Source organism: Temnothorax americanus, unplaced genomic scaffold (assembly GCF_048541705.1).
Source record: "Temnothorax americanus isolate GAGA-0224 unplaced genomic scaffold, ASM4854170v1 Scaffold116, whole genome shotgun sequence".
NCBI lineage: Eukaryota > Metazoa > Arthropoda > Insecta > Hymenoptera > Formicidae > Temnothorax > Temnothorax americanus.
The window spans coordinates 268,697-286,647 of NW_027509249.1; the positions used below are offsets into that span (position 1 = coordinate 268,697).

Here is a 17,951-nt window from a genome sequence, read left to right on the forward strand (position 1 = left end):
GAACGTTCGTTGAGGGGAGGTTTCAGTAGTAACCATGAGTACGTCATCTCTGGTCCGGAACAAGCTAATAGGACACATGATTTTGCCAAAGAACTTAGGAACGACAAATTTAAAGAAGCTCTTGTCCTTTTCCTAATTTCACACTGGCAAAGTAATGATGTAGCCCCTTTTATAAAAAATAAGACCATTTTATTAAATTTTATTGATTGTTATTCGTACAGCGTCAATGTAAATGGTAATGTCGTTCGAGCGCAAAATCCTGATTTTTGTTGTGCTTCGCACGAAGAGGCTGACACTAAAATTGTTTACCATGCGTCTAAAATAAATTCAGATTATAATGTTGTAATCAAGTGCTCGAATACAGATATTCTTGTAATTATGTTAGGTAATTTGCATAAAATAACAGCGAAAATTTATATTGAATGTGGAGTCTCCAGTAGTCGGCATGTTATCGATGTAAATGCGCTTCACGAACTTTTAGGATTAGATCTATGCAAAGCATTGCCGGGATTTCATGCGTTTACCGGTTGCGACTATAATCCTGCATTTTTTAGGAAAGGTAAACAGCGTCCATTTAAAATATTTGCAAAAAAAGAAGAATTTCAGAAAGCATTCGCTAGCTTAGGAGATATGTTGATCGATATGGACGATACTTTTGCGAAAATAGAGTCATTCGTTTGTAGCATGTACGGGTATGAGGCAAATAAAAAAATCGATAATGTTAGGTTAGGTTTCAAATGTTCCTCCGAAATTACAAAATTAAAAATACTGACGAAGCTTTTTTGAAAAAAAATTTAAAAACTTCGACGCTTCCTGCTTGCCGCACCTTGCTACACCGAGCTTCTGCAGCAAATGAGAAGAGCACACTATATTGCACACTTGTGGAATAATGCAACATTATCGGATCCAATCAAATTCGAGCCCGATACTTCAGGATGGACATGCACCGAAAACAAATATGACTTTCTATGGTTTGAAGGCCTACAGTTGCCATCATCAGTAAAAGATGTCATTTTGGATAATGAGGATTCGGAAGGTAATTTTCAATTCGCGACTCTTGATTGTATACATGATTTATTTAATTTATTTAACTATTTATTATTTTCTCTCAGTTGATGAGACGAGGAGTCCGAATATGATAGCGATGAAGACCCTGAATCTGAAGAGAATGTGCAAGATACGGAATATGAAACCGATTGATTTTTTCAAAATGTACTGTATTACAAATAAAATTTATTTTTTTTAATTTCTTATAAAAATGTATAACTACTCAATTGACTTCTGAAATTTTAATAATAGTTCCTTTAGTCCTTCATAAATATTATTCAGATAAATTGTCAGTAGTGCTTTGAAATATGTAAGTACGGTGTGAAAATCAAGAGAAAAGCAATCGGTCCACTGGGCGCTGCGCCGCGCGCCGAAAAACGCTCTCGCACTTTGCACCCGATTTTCTCATGATCGCTTCCACTTTGCCTTCTGACACTTTGCACTCAGTTTATTCTATAAGTAAACAATACAAATGCAAATTGTCAGAAATGCCTCTTAATATGTAAATTTTCCGAAAATTTTCGCAACTTTGGCAGCTTCTGACAACCCTTTAGCTTCTACTTACTCTTCTGACAATTTTTTTCCTGCTTTTTTTGATACTCCTCGATACCTATGCAAATTTTCAGCCGTGCCGATCGACAGTTTTTTTTGTTCAAAAATTTACACGTTTGATCGCCCGCCCACCCAGCTTCCAGTCCGCCTTCTGACGGTCGGGCTTTCGCTTTGCCGGCAGCAATCGAACCTTTTCCAAGTAAGATATTTCATGGACCGAGACATGTTGCTTTTTCCGTTGCCAGCTCTTAGACTATGAGGGTACATTCCAAGTCGGCGTACACGACGAACGGAACTCGTTCCTTCCTGCTGTGATTCTTAAAACTCAGCCACTTGTCGTCCTCGCTCGGTAATCGGATGGCACAGTTGTTTATCTCTCGGCAGTCTACTCCGTGGGCTTCCAATTTCTCGCTCGATCTAAAATAATGTAAACAGCTGCAAAAAGAAAAACATTTTTTAATTTTTATATTAAAAATATTTTTTATAATTATATATTAAAAAGGAGTATAGGTACTCACCGATCGCAAAAGTATTTCCGACCATTGTGCCTGCTCAATTGCGAGCTAACGAGACGCGATAGCTTCTTTATCCACGCGAAATGGCCAACGTTGTCGTCTCGCGGTTCCTGCACGTACAGCAAATTGACATGCTTTTCTCTCTTCAGGTCGGTGAGCCATATCGGGAGAACGTTCGGCGTCTTCTCTCCCTCGATGGCATACACATTGATGGATATATCGTTGAGTCGTTCGAACTGTTTAATCTGTTTCAAAGTCATTGAAAACTCAATGCCTTGTAAATTTAATACTGTTGTGTAATGTCGGTACGAGAATTCCCGTTCTGAATGTCTTTCGGTTGGATGTAAAACAGCCACCACTGACCACGCGAAGCATGCATTGTCCATCGATTGCACGTTAGTAGGTAAGGTAGGCCGGTTCTGGACCACATACCAATGGCGAGGGGTGGTGAGGGGCTGGGGGGAACCGCGGGCGGAAGGGGAACCGCGGGGTGGGGGAGGGGGAACCGCGTTCTTAGCGACGCGGGGGGGGAGGGGAACTGCGTTCTTGGGCGCCGCGGGGGTAGGGGGAGGGGGGAACCGCGTTTTTCGGGCGCCGTGTTTTCAGGCACCGCGGGGCGAGGGGGTCCGCGTTTTTTCGGCGCCGCGAGGCGGGGGGGTCCGCGTTTTCCGGCGCCGCGGGGCGAGAGGGTCCGCGTTTTTTCGGCGCCGCGAAGCGAGGGGGTCCGCGTTTCGCCGCGCCGCGGGGCGACCGCGTTTTTGCCGCGGAGCGGGGCGAGGGGTCCGCGTTTTCCGGCGCCGCGGGGCGACCGCGTTTTCGCCGCGGAGTCCGCGTGACGTCACACGCTCCCGCTCGCGTTGTCTCTCCATCGTAGATGTTTCCCCCGTCCCCCGGTCGCGCGCGTCTTCTCGTTCGCGCGGTCTCTCTCTCCCGTTCGCGCGTTCTCGCTCACGATTGAGTATCTTTTCGTCGCCAACAATATTTTATCGCGTTCAGATCTTAATATTTAATTTATAATTATACATTTAAGTAAACAATAAACGAAGACAGCTTAACAAAAGGGAACGGTAAATGAAAAAGAAATTATTTTTAACCATATTATATACATTTATTTATCATGTAGCGCATTATACACAATAGTATCCAAAGCGTAGGCTAATAATTCGCAATCAATAATCGAATTTTTATCATAAATTTTACGCAAGATTGTAACTGCGTTACATTTATCGGTGATACAATTTTGACGTAAAGTTGTTACAAACTGTTTGAATTTTTCACTTACGCCGTGAACATTTTGACATAGTTGAAAATACACGTTCTCGACGCAATGTTCTAGTTCGAACAGAAAGAGTACTGTTGACGGTTTCATGTACAAGCTGGGGCCGCACGACGTCAATTTTACAATATCTGCGTTACGTATTTTAACAAGCTCCAGATCGCGAAACGTTAGCGATGATGGTGCCGATGACTGCACGAGTCGCTGTATATCTGCATGATTTTCGATGAATGTCACCCACGTTGCATGTGGCAGAATTATCCGATTGCCTCGGTTATCGCCAATAAGTATATCCACAGAGGACAAAGGTCCCGCGCTGATTCCGACATCCAAAAATTTATACGCTGTTGACGTCAAGGCAAATCTTCTTCCCAAAATACGCGGCGTGTAGCGGGGTTTATCAAAACTGAAAAAATACAATTATATGTTCATAAAAGTTTTTTGCACAAATATATATGAAAATTAGCGGTACTTACTCATTGTGCTGTTTCTCACACGTTTCGTCTTGAATCGGAACGTAGTAGTTCGCACCGTGAGTGTTCATCGTATCTGGAGGCTGTTTATTGCAAACTTACTCGAACCGTATCGAACTTTCGACTGCGCTCTAGAATTCTCGTAGACCATTTATACATACCCAAATCTGCAAATTTTGCAAAAATAGCGCCAATGTACGGCTGCTGCATGGTGACCACCACCACAATCCACATATACGTTAAATGTGATATCTTTGTCAAGAACATTCGTGATGAGATCACCTCATCGCAATAGAAATGCGAAAACTCGAGGTGAAGTTCGACAAACCAATCTATGTGGGTATGTGCATCCTCGATATATCCAAGACATGTTTGTACGAATTTCATCACGAGTACATGTTACCATTGTATCGCGACAAGTGTAAAGTCACGTACACCGATACTGACAGTCTTATTTATCACATCGAGTGCGACGATGTGTATGATATCATGAAGCGTCACATTCATTATAGATTTGACACTAGCGATTATGCGATTGATAATACGTACGGTATCCCACTCATCAATAAAAAAGTTCCGGGCTTAATGAAAGACGAAAATAACGGTGTGATAATGACCGAATTCGTCGGGCTTAGAGCAAAGATGTACGCCTTGCGAGTGGACGGTAAGAAAGATACGATAAAGGTTAAAGGTGTTAAGAGTAACGTCGTAGCCAGGTTGATAACGTTCGACGATTACACGCGGTGTCTGCGCGACGAAATTGAAATGACGCGACAGCAAACCTGCATAAGATCCAAAAAACACGAAGTATACACCGTGTCCGAAACGAAAATAGCTCTAAGTCCGTACGACGATAAGCGATACATTATACCCGGTTCTACCGAAACGCTGCCATGGGGACATTATAAAATACAATTGTAAATACCATTGTAAATATATTGTAAATACATTTAGATATTTAGGAAAATAAATGACTTATATGTATATATGTATATTTTTATACTGTAATAAATTTTTACAATACATTATTCTTGTGTATCCATGAATTGTGTGAATTATTAAATCCTAACCACTTTACATAAACCTCATTCCCTCTTTTGCGCAAAACTTTTTCAACGAGATACACGTCGGGATTAGCAACGCGATGTAACTCGTATTCGTAGAAGCCGCCGGCGACGGGTTTTTCGCAGGAATCTTCCATCAGATACGTCACAGGATTAGTTTTCTGCACTTTGACGATTCTAAACACCTCCGTGGTCTAATTTGGCGTGTATCCTTTTACGAAGATTGTCTTGAATTTACTCACGAGTACCGAATCGCCCACTTTGAATCGCGCTGGAGCAGCGATCTTTACATGGCTGTACACCGTTGTTAGGAGCTTGTTGGCAATCGCGGGGGTAACATTGATGGGTCGTATGCCGATAGTTCGATGCTTTCGCGCGTTGTAATCCTATACGAGACCTGGCAGCGAGTCGATCCATTTGTAATTTCCATTGCGCGTAAACATTTTCCACATGTCGTTCTTGAGCGTGCGATTGAATCGTTCGACGACCGATGCCTTCATTACGGAATATGTCGAATAGTGATTGATATTATGTTTCTTCAAGAGTTTCTGCACGTTTGTGTTGTAAAATTCTTTCCCTTTGTCGGTCTGCAGATTTTTCGGACATCTGCCGCCGTCTCGAATTATTTTTGCAATCGCCGTGGTAACCTCGGGTCCGCTCTTGGTCTTGAGCGGTACGGCCCATGCGTGCTTGCTCAGCACGTCGATAACGGTGAGTATGTAGTGGTAGCCTCTGTGAAATCGCGTGTATGGTCGCATCTCGACTACATCCGCCTGCCACAGGTCATCGTATCCGCGTACTATGACGCGTCTTCGAGACAAATTTCTTCTCGCAGGAGCGTGTAATTCTTCCACCAGCCGCCGTTTCTCAGCTGATTGCTTCTTACCAGCCATGACGATGACGCGCAACTGACGCAGATATCAGATGTACGTTCTTATCTATTCGCGATGATTCGCAATTACATGTTGAATCATCTTTTGAAGTTCGTTTAGGGTAATTTGCATATTATTCTGGAATACAGCAATCTTTCTCTCCATTTCATCCTATCGATCTTCCAAAATTTGCACGCTCTGCTGCACGTAGTGTTTGTTGGCTGCATCGCCATCATCTACGGGTGGCGCTATCCGTCGAATCTTGCGCGATTTCGCGTCAAAGTCGGTGGCGACCATGCAAAGAGCGTTATCTCGCACGTAATTTCTGATTAATCCTCTCCATTGATAGTACGGTTCCGCACCGCCTCTTCCGAGCGATATACCAAACTTGTTGATCGGCATTTCGATGTTGATTGAATGACTCGCTGTCGCGCCACTTAATTTATAATAAATCCAGCTTCGCGAAGTTCCTCGATAATCGACAGGATTTCGTTATCGTGACCGGCGTGACCCGCTAGGCGCGAAGCTTCGAGCAATCGGAGACGATCTACAAGCTCGTTGGGATCGTCCCAATGAACATAGTCGATCTTGTTGTCGTTTAATGTCATGGCGCGCGGTATACCTTTTCTGGCTTTTTTACCCGAAATCGACTGTGCAATTATATGGTCGATCTTGTTGCCTGTCATGGCACGCGGTATACCTTTTCCAGCTTTTTTACCTGAAATCAACTGCCCGATTATATGTGTGTACTTGTATCCCCCATTGCTTTTTATTTGAGCGTGAGCATCATAATTGCGTTTATGAACACTCGTCATCAACAGAATGCTCTTGTACGTTTGCATATCGTCCTCCGTGTAGATATTGTCATCGGGATATTTCTTAAAGATTAATTCAAAAAGACCGCGTGTGCCATTGTATCGTATGCCGTCGATAATTATGTTGTCCGCATGGTTCACGTCAAAACGTTTATTACCGAGCATCATTCCATCGTTGGTGAATTTAACACCGTACGCGATGTCCATACCGCTTTCTTCATCGCCGCTCAAAACTGCCCCGATGTACTTTTGGCTCAATGGACCCAATTGATCTCGTAACGTTTCTTGACCCTCAGATGTTTGCAACTGCTGTCGAACGGACATCACGAGTGGGTCATTCGTGGTTTCAAAAACATCTTCGTTTGCGAGCACTGTGTGTTGTACGGAAGACGCAGAAGTTATCGGTGGTTCATTCAATGAACCTTTCGATCGTTTCGGTTTACGCGGTTGTAAAGTTTTTGTTATTTCGCTCAAATTAGATGGCACATTTATCGATCGTTTGAACGTAACCGGAGTTGAAGCCATTACAGAGTCGTTAAACGAGGCGTTTGGTCGCTGTCGTTTGAGCTTCGGCTCTTCGTCTTCCCACGCCGTTTCATTTTCAATCTTTGACACGTCAGATTCTTTGTCAGCTACGGTGTTTTCGACAATCTGCTTTAGAGGTTCGATGACGGGTTTAAAGTGTCTCTCCAACGCAATATCTTCCTCCATTTTACCAGTTTTCAAGGCGTGTTATTTTTTGCGAATCGAATTGCTCGTTTTCGCAATATCTTTCACGATCCTCTCGCGCTCTCTAATCTCCTCGCTGCTGTCCATGTTGCGCTAACGTTGTTCAATCGACGCGTCGACAACAACTAACCACGTTTTGGTATCGCAAAGTCGTTAAATCCTTTTCTGTATCGACCATTCGAAATCGCGCTTTCCTTGTCTATCACCACGAATCCGTACTTTTGTTGCCAACATGTATGACACAATTTACTGAAATCATTGTAAGACATATGTGTGTTTACGTGATCGCTGTATATGTGTTTCAAATTGGTACCATCCTGTTTAAACAGAATCAATAAATTTGCGTTGTCGCGTATAAGATGCTTCGGTATCTTCGCATACGTCTGACAAAGATAGAAAGAGTCAATGTCCGCGTGCCGGCCCATTGCAAAGTATTCTCTTATCGTATCCTGCTTGTCGCATGCCACGTCATCAAAGATAAAAATAGAATTCGGGAGCGCTTCGCTCGGCGGAATGACGTTACTGTTATTCGAGAACGTAAAGTAGCCAATCTCTTCTATCGGTGTTAGTATATTCTCCAAATATCAATATTTCGGTTGTTGCAACGATTTCGAGTACACATACACTTTCTCAAAACGTACACCGTGCGGACTTTCCAGCAAGCTTATCAAAACGTTTGTCTTGCCGCAATTCGACGGACCGCAGATGATACCGCGTATAGAAATCGGTATTGCCGATAAGCATGCCTCCATGTTTGCGTACCTCTTTTGTTAACGGCATCCTATCGTCAAAGTTTGTCACTTTGATCGTCCGCGATTGTCGTACGAACCGCATTTTACCTCCCCTCCACAACGAATGAATAATAATATCGAGAAAGCTGGCCTATTTATAGAGACGCGTAGAGTTGAGATGCTCAGTCGTTAAAATGTTCTTGCTCTTGTCGGATAACAGCGATATTTACGATTTAACCGCCGAGCAGTTAAAGTATATACCAAAGGTCATTCTACTGCGACAGTTTTATAATCACATAGATTATTTGTGGGATAAGCTTCCCGAACATATCAAGACAGATTCGGAGGTTCAGCAATATCGGCGCTGTTTAATACATTATAATTTGCCGTGTCAGCAAACGCACATCGACGGTCCGCCGCCGTTGATAAAAAACTGCGGCGAATGCCGCCGAAGATAGGTCGAGGTCTGCTGAATCGCGCGATAAACGCGCTTCCGATCGAATTACATATCCCCGGTTATCAATTTTGCGGACCGGGAACTCGCTTAGAAACACGATTGGCAAGAGGTGATCGGGGTATCAATCCATTGGACGCGGCGTGTCGCGAGCACGACATAGCCTACTCGCGTAGCAGCGATCTCGCAGAACGACACGTGGCAGACAATATACTCGCCGCGGAAGCGCGAAAACGTGTCATCGCGAACGATTCGACTCTCGGAGAGAGAGCTGCGGCTACAGCCGTCTGGGCAGCCATGAAGGCTAAAACGAAACTTGGTATGGGTTTGAAAACGAAGAAAGAGAAGAAGACCAAGCGAATACTTCCGGTAGCGAAACGCGTCGGTATCCTACCGATCTTGCCGTTATTAGGGGTTCTCGGCTTGTTGGTCGGCGGAGCGGCAGGAGTCGTAAAGGCCGTAAATGACAACAAAGCCGCGCGACGTCAGCTGGAAGAGATGCAACGTCACAATCGCGCCATGGAAGGTCACGGACTTTATCTCGCTCCGTACAAACGCGAACGGGGAGTCTCAAGAAAAAAAAACGTCGAAGGGACGCTAAAAATTCCCAAGGGTGTAACTACCAAAGTGCAACTGCAACAATTGGCAAAACGTATGCGCATTCTATATTTTAGAGGTGTTTTCATGCGCGATTCGTTACCGATCGGCGGCATACGTCGAAACGAGAGCGGTATCGTGAATTTGGATAATACTGATGGACCGGGTACTCATTGGGTGGCGTATGCGAAGAAGGGAGATCGTGCCATATATTTCGACAGTTTTGGCAATCTTCGACCACCGAGAGAATTGGCGCAGTATCTAGAGAACAATGTAATAGAGTACAATCGCACGCCTTATCAGCGATACGATCAGAGCAATTGCGGACAACTGTGTCTGCGTTTTCTACAGTCGGTTGACAATCAATTTAAAGACCGGCGTTACGCTGTTTAATCTCAGTATTCATTCAAACATGTCATTGACATTTACGCTCACCGACAAGAGCAGCATCCTCGCGGTAAGCTACTTTCCCGCCGTGGATTTGAGCAATGGCGATTACGAACTCGGTCTAACAGATTTTGAAACATATCACACGATACCGAATGTAAATTCGTCGAACAATAAATTCTACTATGACGACGACGACAAGGAGATTACCATTCCCGAAGGATCGTACGAACTGCGTGATATAGACATGTATCTGAAACGCGCTCTTTTATGGGACCCATCCAATAATGTCTCGACAAACGAAGATGAACCGCACCCATTGATTATTATTCATGCTAATAGCAATACGATGAAGAGCGAGATCAAGTGCGCTTATCGGATAAATTTCACAAAACCGAACAACATTGGATCGCTGCTGGGATTTTCAGCGAATCGCGTGCTGGATTCGCGACAATGGCACGAATCGGATGTTCCGCTAAATATTCGCATAGAGTGTAACGTGACAGCGGGTGCGTACAGCAACGACAAGTACGTGCTCACGATACACGAGTGTTCACCGAGCGTGCCACTAGGATATAAGATATCGGAAACGCCGGCACAGATCATTTACCTTCCGATCATTGTACGGAGCATTTCGGACTTGACGCTTCGCGTCGTGGATCAGGACGGTCGATTGATTGATTTTCGCGGAGAAGAGATCACCGTTAGACTGCATGTACGAAGACGACAGCGATAACGTGAGATGCTCGTACTGAACGAAGCTGAGCAGGTGCGACAGACGAGAAACAAAAAGACAATCCGATTGCCAAAGAAGAAACTCACTGCGTCAAACATTGAATTTTTGAAATCATTGGGTTTCGTCGTACGAAATGGCTAATATCTTAAACATTGGAGGTGAACCGATCTTTGACGACAGCGTTGTCAAGATTGAGACACACACGTACAATCCGTATGCTAACACAACGTTTGGACATAACGATGAGATAAGAATACCCATACAACAGCAGGATTTATACAATTGCCATGTGAAAGCTTTCTCTACGTTGAAGGACGATTGGTAATGTCACGTTCTGACTGTTATAGTTCGTCCGTTTTTTGGTCAATGCATTTAAGCAATTTACCAGGGATTTGGACAAGTCGTGTGAAGGATATTATTATTATTTTTATTATTCGGGACCGAAAAGATATCTGAGTTTATACGTATGGTAACGAGGATCAGCTTTATTTATTTGGTTATAATTAGGATAATCAACGTCAAAATTGACAGGAATAGGTTTAAAGGGGGGTGCGTTTTCTAATTGTTGCAATTGTTGGAGGAAGGGGAGAGGATCTTGATTAGAAATGACTGCTTGCTTAATCTGGAATCTGATTTGTTTAATACGAACGCGCCTACCTCCTTTCTTCGTCATTCAGCCGCGTTCACGAAAATGAATTTTAAGCTCGCCACACTCTTCGGCAGCGCTCAAAACCAATCCGCCACACCCTCTGCTCGCCACACTCTTCGTCAGCGCTCAGATCGTCAGCGTAGAGGTCAAATTCACTTTCGGGAATTTGTCAAGATTATTGTCTGTTTCTGGGAACCAACTCCGTAATCGCCACGCTTTCGGCAGCGAAAGTACTGGATCGCCACACTCTTCGTCAGCGCCCCAGCACAGATCGCCACGCTTTGTCAGCGGAAACTGCGAGTCGGAATCCCAGAAGTGACAGTGATTATTACGACCTCCAAGAATCAACCCCGTAATCGCCACGCTTTCGGCAGCGAAAGCACTGAATCGCCACACTCTTCGTCAGCGCCCCAGCACAGATCGCCACACTTTGTCAGCGACAACTGCGAGTCGAGTCTTGGAAGTGATCGAATTGTTGATTACGAAATGAGATTCCAGATTTTTACACTTGTTTCTTTTTAACTTATCTTACCTTTATTCTATATAAATCTCGATACAACTTGTGCGTGAAGCGCGGTCTTATGAGGTATGATAGTGTAGGGACTAAGTCCCAGAATTGAGCGCGAATGCTCGAACTTAGCGTATAGCGGAACGTAGGAAATCGAATAGGGTTAGGAGAGAGTCTAAGAATTACGTCTAGTCAAGACCGAAGTTAAAACTTATCTGCTTTCCGCGGCGTTTTTCCGCCCTATTTATACCCGAAAAAGACCGGAATCTCCCGCGCGAGATTCCCGTCTTTTTCTTACGCGTCTTAAGGGGGGAGGTATTCTAGAAGCTTCTAGAACATTCTAGAAGCGTAGTTTCGGGCCCATCTGGCCCCCAGCCCTTCAACGGACTCCGATAAGATAATCTAAACATTTACACTAACCCCGGCCGTTTCCTCGGAATTCCGAGCCTAGCGTGCGTCGTCTAAGCCTTCAAGACTTTTAACGTGCGTCGTCTGAAATATAAAATTTCCGTACGTAACAGTAATAAAGAGAAGGAATGACGAGTCTGTGACAACGCTTGTGAATAATTGCGTGGCGTTTATGTTCGATGAGATTCGATACGAGCTCAACGGTGTGGAGATTGATCGCAACAGAAACGTTGGCATAACCAGTACCATCAAGAACTACGTATCGCTATCGTATAATGATTCTCAACTCATGCGGAATGCTGGCTGGGACGTTACATCAAGCATACCGGAAGGATACTTTAACTTTTGCGTACCGCTCAAGTTGTTGCTGGGCTTTTGCGAGGATTACAAACGCGTCGTTGTTAATGCTCGTCACGAATTAATTTTGATACGTGCGCGTAGCGATAACAATTGCATTGTAGGAAATCCTACGACGGAGCCGGAAATCGAATTGTTTAAAATACAGTGGCGAATGCCTCACGTTACGTTAAACGAGGTCAATAAGCTATCTATGCTACGGGCTTTGGAAAGCGGGCGATATCTTAGTGTCAGTTTCCGTTCGTGGGATCTGTACGAGTATCCCATGTTGCAGAGCACGACCAAGCATTCGTGGGCCGTCAAAACGGCGACTCAGCTGGAGAAGCCGCGGTACGTTATCTTTGCGCTGCAGACCAGCCGCAAGAATATCATGTCTCAAAATGTTAGCGTATTTGATGCCTGTAATTTGACCAACGTGAAACTTTATCTAAACTCCGAATTTTATCCGTACGACGACATAAATCTGGATTTTACTAAAAATCGATACGCCGTTTTTTTCGATATGTATGCGCGTTTTCGTAAAACTTATTACGGATACGATTTCTTCGATACGCTTTGCAGCTTGTATACATTCTTGATGGAAGGACCTTTTGTTGTCATTGATTGCTCGCGACAAAACGAATCTGTCAAGAGCGCCACCGTGGATGTACGAATAGAATTTGATTGTAAAGAAAATGTACCTGCAAATACTACCGCCTATTGTCTCATCTTGCATGATCGTGTAATCGAATACTGTCCGTTGTCGAATGTAGTGCGCAAACACATGTAAATTGCAATATCAGCAGATGTTGCAATATACGCAGATATTACAATATAAGAGACACTGATGTACCGCGATAAGATACAGATTGCTCCGCCGTTTCGTTATGATTGTACCGACGTTTGTCGATCTGCAGGGATTCACCGTCGGGATGAAATTTGTCGTAAAGGAGGTGGCGGTTCTGAGAAACGGGACCGTTTTGACACATTACATTTTTACATGTCCCATGCCATGGAGTCTCCTCACGAAATCCGACAGATCATGCGCTTCCTGGTTGATTGTGAATCACCATGGACTACGATGGGAGGACGGAAACGTGTCCTACAGCATGGCGAAACATTTAATTACGTCGGCTGTACTTGGAGAGGGCGACAAGACGTCGACTCTTGTGTACGTCAAGGGATGCCAGAAACGAGAATGGCTGGTGGATCTGCTTGAGAATAAAGCGAGTAGACATCTAAAAATTGAGACTTTGGATGCAGATTACGAAGATATCGAATCTTTAAATAATCTAGATGTTACTAATACTGTAAGATGCGGAAAACATGTTAAGAATTGCGCATTACAAAATGTATTAAAAATATTTAACTGGTGGTCGCGACACCAGAAAAAATTATGATTTTTTTGAAATAAACTATATATGTATATATAAACGTTTTATTTTCTTTTCCCACATACTTTGTAGTATAATATAGATGTTTTAGCTGTTCAAGAGCCTGTTTTTAGTTGTTAAAAAGAAGTTTGATAACGGTTCAATAGCAGTTATACAGATCGCAGTTATACAGATCGTTGTTATATAGATAACTGTTTTGTTTGATAGCTGTTTAAAAGCTGTTTTTAGTTGTTTAAAAGAAGTTTGATAGCGGTTCAATAGCAGTTATACTGATCGCTGTTATGCAGATAACTGTTTTAGTTGTTTGATAGCTATTTAAAAGCTGTTTTTAGTTGTTTAAAAGAAGTTTGATAGCGGTTCAATAGCAGTTATACAGATCGCAGTTATACAGATCGCAGTTATACAGATCGCTGTTATACTGATAATTGTTTTAGTTGTTTGATAGCTGTTTAAAAGCTGTTTTTAGTTGTTTAAAAATAGTTTGATAGCGGTTCAAGAGCTGTTTTAGTTGTTTGATAGCTATTCAATACCTGTTTGGTAGCTGTTTCATAGCGGTTCAATATCTGTTTGATAACTGTTTGATCTCGGTTCAATAACAGTTTTACAGATCAAATCATCGAAAGTCAATGGCGCGATATCGTTTTCGAGAACATACGTGTCTCGCGGTGACATCATTGCACACGTGCAAAACTGCACATCGCAGATTTTTCGGAAGGCGCAATTGTATGGAAGCTGAGATGAAATTAGATATGATAAACAAACGATGTGACAATTGTGAGATGTAGAAGAATGAATTTGAAGGTATGCTCAGTAGTCGAGGACTGGAAGTAAGAGTCGGTTGGCATACTTGATAGTGTTCTGACGTGTTTGTCTTGTTGAAAAATTTCAAGTGTCGCGACTGTTTGTACTGTCTGCACTGTGTGATTTTAACAGTAGCATCGTGTATTGCGCCTTTTGAGGCATACAACGTTCTGTAAAATAAATTTCGAAGAATTGCAGTTTGATGGACAAGATATGGAAGTTGAAGCAAACGATGAAGAAATGGAAGTGCCTGAAGAAATGGACATTGAGGTAAATGAACTGGAACATGAACATGAAATTATTGATGATAATGATGCAATTTTGTCGGACGATTCGTGTTACGACAGTGAAAGGTTTGAAGATGTTTCGGAAGTAATTTTCCGAGTATTAAACCAGGCTGAATAAAATGCCTTAGATGAGTTGAAAAAAATGTGTTGCACATACTTTTATTTTACTTCTGGTAATGTAAAATTTTGTGCACCGTGTACTGTGAGATTACGTGGATTATTCTCAATGTTGCACGCTGAGCGAAAACATGACACCCGCGCCTATATACTGATCGAGAGTTTATTCTGTGCGTTGTGTGGAGGCCCACTACATCAAAAAATACCGTGTAATCTCTGTTCAGTTTGCACTGTTTGTAATTGATAGTGCTACGTGACAAAGACATGGTGTCCGAAGGCTGTCTGTATTGCATATCAATAAAACTGCAATTTATGCTTACAGTTTCTTTCATGTGTTGCTTCTTTCTAACTTATCTGTGTTCAAAACTCTAAATATTTTGTATAAAATCATTGTTGTGTTGCAAATTGCATAAGGTGTCTGACTCAAGAGCCAGGGGTTTTAAGCTGAAGTCAAGCTGTGGTAAGCAAATTTTCTATTTGTAGTTTTCGCATAATTTCTGAGCAAGAACGCGCGAACGGGAGCGAGAAAGACGGCGCGAACGAGAAGACGCGCGCGAACGGGGGCCGGGAGCGAGCGCGCGAGGGAGAAATAACGCGAGCGGGAGCGTGTGACGTCACGCGGACTCCGCGGCGCGGCGAAACGCGGACCCCCTCGCCCCGCGGCGCCGAAAAAACGCGGACCCCCTCGCCCCGCGGCGCCGGAAAACGCGGATCCCCTCGCCCCGCGGTGCCTGAAAACACGGCGCCCGAAAAACGCGGTTCCTCCCCTCCCCCCGCGGCGCCCTAGAACGCAGTTCCCCCCCCTCCCCGCGGCGCCCAAGAACGCGGTTCCCCCCCCCCCACCCCGCGGTTCCCCCCCCCCCGCCCGCGGTTCCCCCCAGCCCCTCACCGCCCCTCGCCGTAGGTATGTGGTCCAGAACCGGCCTACCTTACCTACTCACGTTAATCACCGCTTTTTTCGATTTGATTTTTTGCGGTAAATTGATGTAACATCCCGCGTGCAAAGGATTGTATTTGTTCACGTTCACAGTCAAATTAAGTATACGCGACAACGCCCATCCGCTGTCGCGTTCCTAAAACTCTTCGAGACGTGATAAAGTAGGCTCGATAACGTGTCGCTCGTACCACTCGCGCAGATCGGACGCATGAAAGAGTTCACGGTTTCCCGTGCTGACACTTTTGTTCGCACGTTTGTCACCGGTCACAAACTCGCCGTTGAACACAGTGTTTATCTTTACACTTGCGTGTCTTTGCATGACGTTCCGCACACGATCGAGCACGATGACTTCAGCATCTTCGACACATTTTCGCGGTTCGATGTAATTGATATTTATCACCGCACCGGTCAATACACGGTTTTCGAATGCGGCATCGATCTCTCGCCAAACGAGTCTTTCCGCGTTATTGTCACTACTAGTGCCCGCCGCGTACTCACCACCGATATGTACAAACCGTCTCTGTAATAGAGTCTTCGCACCTTCGAGTCGCGCGATTCTTGCCACTAAAGATTGTCTGTTTACGCGGCTCTCATCTGTGATTGAGAGCCGCGGACGTTTGGAACGACAGTCTTCTTCGAGCTGCTCAATAAACTCCTCGCATCGCCGTATCCATGCAAAATATTCGTCCAAGGTAGCGATTTGGTTGGATCGTTCCAACAGGTTGCGTTCCGTTTCATCGAGATGTTCCATGTTTTGTTTTTAATACTGTCTTTTTAGATCACGTCACATTTTTCGATGGAGCACTTACACGTGACTTGATCGCACGCTGAACAATATCGTTTGTAACGTTAAATTTCATAGTGCGCAGACATAAAATAACCAGGACTGAAGTAGGGGACATTAAATCCATGATTATCCTCCCAATTATTAATATCATCAAGGTCACGTTCATAGGTTCTTTGAAGCATCAATAGATGATTAGGATTATTGAAACGGCCAGGGTACATATACATACGTATCGAATTGTTCATCACCACCAATTCAACGTATTTTCCAATACCTGTATGAATCTTAATGTATGTTGCTTCACAATCATAGAGCTGTTCACAAAATTTAGATGCCCAATAGCGATAGTCAACAATAGGTTTAATATGATACGGCACAACGTCAGCACGTCGAGCTGCACGTGATTCTTCCTCGCTAACGCACTCGTCCCACAGCCGTCGATACTCTTTTCGTCTCACGTTAGAATCCCAGTCATAAGAAGAATTGGTATTGATAACGACTTTTTGTCTAGCAAAACGTTGACCGGTTCCGCGTATAACGAGTTCGCGATCGCGAAGAAACTGCACCGGCGATATTCGTCGCACATCCGTCAATTTCACTCCTTGATCTTCTTCACGCAAACCATCGGTGATATCTGTTGTAATACATTCCATTATTAAATCATCGTCAGATTTTGGAGGCTCCACAGATTTCTCTTTAATTATCCACACCATGTTGTGCACGTTATGTATAATGTCCCACTCGCGATAATGTTTTTTTTTTTTTTTATTACTTCATGCAAATCGGGCACATGTTGCATGGATATATTTGGAACAATGGAGTATTATGACAATCTGTGCAAAATTGAACGTTCATTACTTCGTACGGTTCGGTTACATGCTCTCGACATTTACGTATGTGCTCACCGGTGTCTGGTGCAGCGATCATACACGAATAACACAGGTTATCTGAACCGTATCTGAAATAAAAATAAATTGCGCAACACTTCGTACGTCCATCTAATGCTAAAAATTCGGGACGCGACACTATTTTTTTCATAACTTCTCTACGGTTATTATCTTCATCGCTGTTATAAGTGCTGTCCGGCGACAACGGACGATCCTCGTCGGATGAATCTGCATCCATTATTGCCTCGAAATTATTGTCCATCTCTATTTTTGTTCACTGTTTTTGAAAAAAATGTTTTCTTTATACGCCCATTTGACACAAAGCTTCAGCCCCGAGTATGAACTTTTAAGAGCCGCGATAATGTTTTATTCTTATCGTGTGCAGATCGGGCACATATTACACGAAAATATCATAAACAATGCTTCACGACATCTTGAACAATATCGGCTATGTGTCATTCCGCGTCTCTCAACATAGTGTTTTAAGCGAGCGTACATGCCGAAATCAAGGTCCGATAGAGCAACCATGCACGGAGCACATAGTGCAAGTGCACCACCCGTTGAATAATAAAAATATATTGCGCAATGTGTC

General features: G+C 43.7%; 1 protein-coding gene and 1 pseudogene across 1 annotated transcript; both read right to left on the minus strand.

The window, feature by feature from the left end:
• Positions 1 to 1,452: 1,452 nt before the first annotated feature.
• LOC143908802 (uncharacterized) lies at positions 1,453 to 16,575 on the minus strand (annotated as a pseudogene).
• On the minus strand, positions 3,218 to 5,820 carry LOC143908795 (uncharacterized). The gene is made up of 3 exons (XM_077426603.1): positions 5,431 to 5,820; positions 4,948 to 5,121; positions 3,218 to 3,804 (listed from the first exon to the last, which is right to left on the minus strand). Exons 1-3 carry the CDS (start codon positions 5,818 to 5,820, stop codon positions 3,223 to 3,225), a joined length of 1,146 nt encoding a protein of 381 aa, XP_077282729.1. The 3' UTR covers positions 3,218 to 3,222.
• Positions 16,576 to 17,951: the final 1,376 nt, after the last annotated feature.

What these genes read in the sequence shown, in the direction of transcription:
- LOC143908795 (XM_077426603.1), bottom strand. Translation starts at nt 5,820, where the DNA reads ATGGCTGGTAAGAAGCAATCAGCTGAGAAACGGCGGCTGGTGGAAGAA. An exon ending in ATCACTATTCGACATATTCC is followed by an intron (nt 5,122 to 5,430) that starts GTAATGAAGGCA and finishes ACGCCAAATTAG; the next exon opens with ACCACGGAGGTGTTTAGAAT. An exon ending in TGCGCAAAAGAGGGAATGAG is followed by an intron (nt 3,805 to 4,947) that starts GTTTATGTAAAG and finishes ATATAATTGTAT; the next exon opens with TTTTTCAGTTTTGATAAACC.